At 36.6% G+C, this 3,417-nt stretch overlaps 1 protein-coding gene across 1 annotated transcript; it reads left to right on the forward strand.

Moving 5' to 3' along the window:
* The first annotated feature begins 1,332 nt into the window (after nt 1–1,332).
* On the forward strand, nt 1,333–2,877 carry LOC141619955 (uncharacterized). The gene has a single exon (XM_074436953.1). The coding sequence runs from the start codon at nt 1,333–1,335 to the stop codon at nt 2,875–2,877; it is 1,545 nt and encodes a 514-aa protein (XP_074293054.1).
* The last annotated feature ends 540 nt before the right edge of the window (nt 2,878–3,417 follow it).

Raw genomic sequence — 3,417 nt, forward strand, 5'->3', positions numbered from 1 at the left:
TTTCTTTTCGTTAGTGGCTCCCGCGTGTTAATATTTAACTAGTAACAAAAAGTTTTTAAAATCTCATAAATTTCCGCTTTAATTTATTATTTATATTTTCCGCTTTATCGCGAGGTGTCACATAGGGACCATCCGAAAAGCCACTGATCCACTTATCTTCATGCCACTTTCTCGAAGTTCTCTAGTGAACATGAAAAACTAAAATTCTTCCCTGAAATAATTTGATTTCTACGTCATTAGATGCTTAAAGTTGTACTAATGAGCAATGAGTATCAAGTGTCATATAATTTAGTGTTACCATTATTGATTTAAACAATTAGAAAGACAAAAGCTTTAATTAATTTTTCTTACCATGTATATAAAAATGCGAAGAATACTACGTTGCAGTATAAGTCAGGGTACAGAACCAGCCTTAATTGTCAGAAGCAAATCAACATAAGCAAATCAAAGAAGAGCCTCATCAGCACAATTCTAGAAATACAACCGTCTTTTAACAAGTAAAGTTACCATCTTGAATGAGTCTGATAGAGATTTAATCAAAGTGTTAGCAAGATAAAAATTAGCATTCATGTAGAATTTAGCAAATTCTAGACCAACTTATGATACTGTATGAGAAGGTTGATTCTCCTATTTACAATTCACCTGCAACAGATGACATAAACTCAACGCATAAAGGCAGACACAAGGCCAAAGCCCAACGAAAACAGAGCATGACTGATTCCGCAGGATAAAGCTGATATTGAAGAAGGGAGTTCGTTGATAAGTTGTTAGAAGGTTGTTAGAGTTTCCGTGATTTCAGGAAACTGTTAGGAAAGTTGTTAAAGTTGTTAGCAGATATTTTTAGAAACTTCTAGTAGATCGTTTGTATATAAATAGGATGTATCACTTCATTTCTAAATTATCAATACAATTCGCAATTTTATTTACTCTTGTCTTCAAATCAGTTACAACATATTCTAAACAATTTCTTCCGTCATCTTCAAGAACTTAAAGCTTCCATTAATGGCGGTTTCACATTAGAGATTCCATGTTTTAACATGTTATCAGAGCAGGCTTTCGACCTGACTCTGTTTATCCATCATTCTTCCACATATCACAATTAAATCTCTTGTTTTTGTAGTTCATTTGTTTGTTTTCAGATCAAAATCACAAAAATATTCATTTTTCTTTCAAATTTGTGAAAATTTCTCAACAAAATGACGATTTCTTCTACTCATAGCAACGAAGTTCCTAATCCTTTTGGCGAATTCAGATCATGCGGGCCTGAATTTCGTCAATACCCTCTTCAATGGTCGCAATTACCGCCATTGAAGCAAGAGCATGATCCTTGTTATGTCGACAAAGAACAAGGAAGGTTTTCTCACAGGTCTTACTCCTATACCTGAAATAACATCTTCAAAGTACAATTTATGGTGGCGCTGTGACTCTATGGTCAGGTGCTGGCTTGTTAATGGTATGGAACCAGAATTCAGAGAAGGTTTTGTCTATTGCAAGACTGTAAAGCAGCTATGGGGTGAAGTTCTTGAGCGATATGGCCAGATGAATGGTCCTTTGTTGTTTCAGCTCAAGAAATATTTAAGGAATGTTGAGCAGGACAAAAGTTCTGTTGCTCAGTATTTCAACAAGTTCAAGCGATATTGGGATCAGATTGATGAAATTGAAGGCTTTCCTGATTGCACTTGTGGTGTCCTTGCTAAGTGCACCTGCAATCTTCTGAAGAAAAGGCTTGAAAGAGCATCCACTGAGATAGTTCTTACTTTCTTAATGGGATTAAGTGATTCATATGATAATCTGAAGTCACAGATTCTCTCTATGGAGCATATGCCGTCTATCAATAAAGTTTACTCTCTTGTGCAACAAGTTGAATCTCAAAAGAAGATTTCAAGTATGATGAATGCTACTCATGAGATGAGTGCTTTGTTCTCTAGCAAACAAGGTGTTCCTGCATTCAATCAAGGTAGTACTTCTAATTCACATGCTCCCCAACAAGGCGGCCAGAAAAAGGATTCTAAGAAGCCAAAGACTGACAAGCGTTGGTGTCCTCAGTGCACTAAGTCAGGTCATAACAGAGACACATGTTTTGTGTTACATCCAGAGTTAAAGGCAAAGTATCTTGCACGGTTTTCTGGTAATGCAAGTGTGCAAGGAGATGATGATCATCCTCTTGGTTTTTCTGACACACAGATGATGGATACTGGTTCATCTCAAGCAGGACCTTCTCAATCCAATCCTCAGGCCAATCATATGAGTCAGACCGATCTTGCTCAGGCGATATTTCAGCAAGTAATGCAGATGCTACAGCATCAGCAGGGTGGAAATACTAGTTCTGCAGAATATGCCAATGCTTCAGTCAATTTTGCAGGTAATGCCTTAGTCACTAATGCTATTACTACAGCCTGCAAAATTAATAATAGTGATTGGATTGTTGATTCTAGTGCTAGTGACCACATGACAGCACATAAGTCACATTTTTCTTCTCTAAAATTGCTTACTAAGCCTATTATTGTTGGTTTACCTGATGGTACCACCAAGTTAGTCCGTTATTCTGGTGATATTCAACTGCATCCTTTATTAACTCTCCATGATGTGCTGCTCATACCTGATTTTAAACATAATTTGCTATCAGTGGGGAAATTATTATCTTCTTCTCGTATGCTAATTCACTTCTATGTCGATCACTGCATTATTCAGGACCCTGCTTCTAAGGGAACAATTGAAGTTGGTCAAAGGGAAGCTGGTCTCTATAAGTTGAAGATTAGCCATCAGCAGTCTCTCTCTTTTAATTCTGTTCAATGTAATAATTGTAAAAATAAGTCCTGTGCAAAGCTTGATTTGTTTCATGCTCGTCTAGGACATACTTCTTTAGCTAAAATGTAACATATAAAGGACCTCAATTGTAATGGTTTGAAATCTTATCAATGTGAAGTTTGCAATTTAGCCAAAATGCATGTTCTTCCTTTCTCTCGCAGTACTTTCAGGGCATCAAACTCTTTTGATCTCCTTCATATTGATTTATGGGGTCATTATAAGACTCCTTCTCTTACCGGGGCTCATTATTTCCTTACTATTGTTGATGATTACTCTCGTATTACATGGACTTTTCTTCTTAAATTCAAAACTGAAGTCAGTGCTATTATTCAAAATTTCTTGCAACAAATCCAAACTCAATTTGGAAAATTAGTCAAGACAATCCGCAGTGATAATGGTTCAGAGATCTTTCAAGCTACTTGTTCTCAATTATTTTTAGCTCTGGGTATCTGTCATCAAAGAAGTGCCCCTTATACCCCTCAACAGAATGGCCGGGTGAAAAGGAAGCACATGCATTTGATTGAGATAGCTCGAGCATTGATGTTATATGCTGGGTTTTCTAAGAAGTTTTGGGGAGAATGTCTTCTAGCAGCCACTTATTTGATCAAT

The sequence above is a fragment of the Silene latifolia genome, chromosome X (genome assembly GCF_048544455.1).
Source record: "Silene latifolia isolate original U9 population chromosome X, ASM4854445v1, whole genome shotgun sequence".
Classification (NCBI taxonomy): domain Eukaryota; kingdom Viridiplantae; phylum Streptophyta; class Magnoliopsida; order Caryophyllales; family Caryophyllaceae; genus Silene; species Silene latifolia.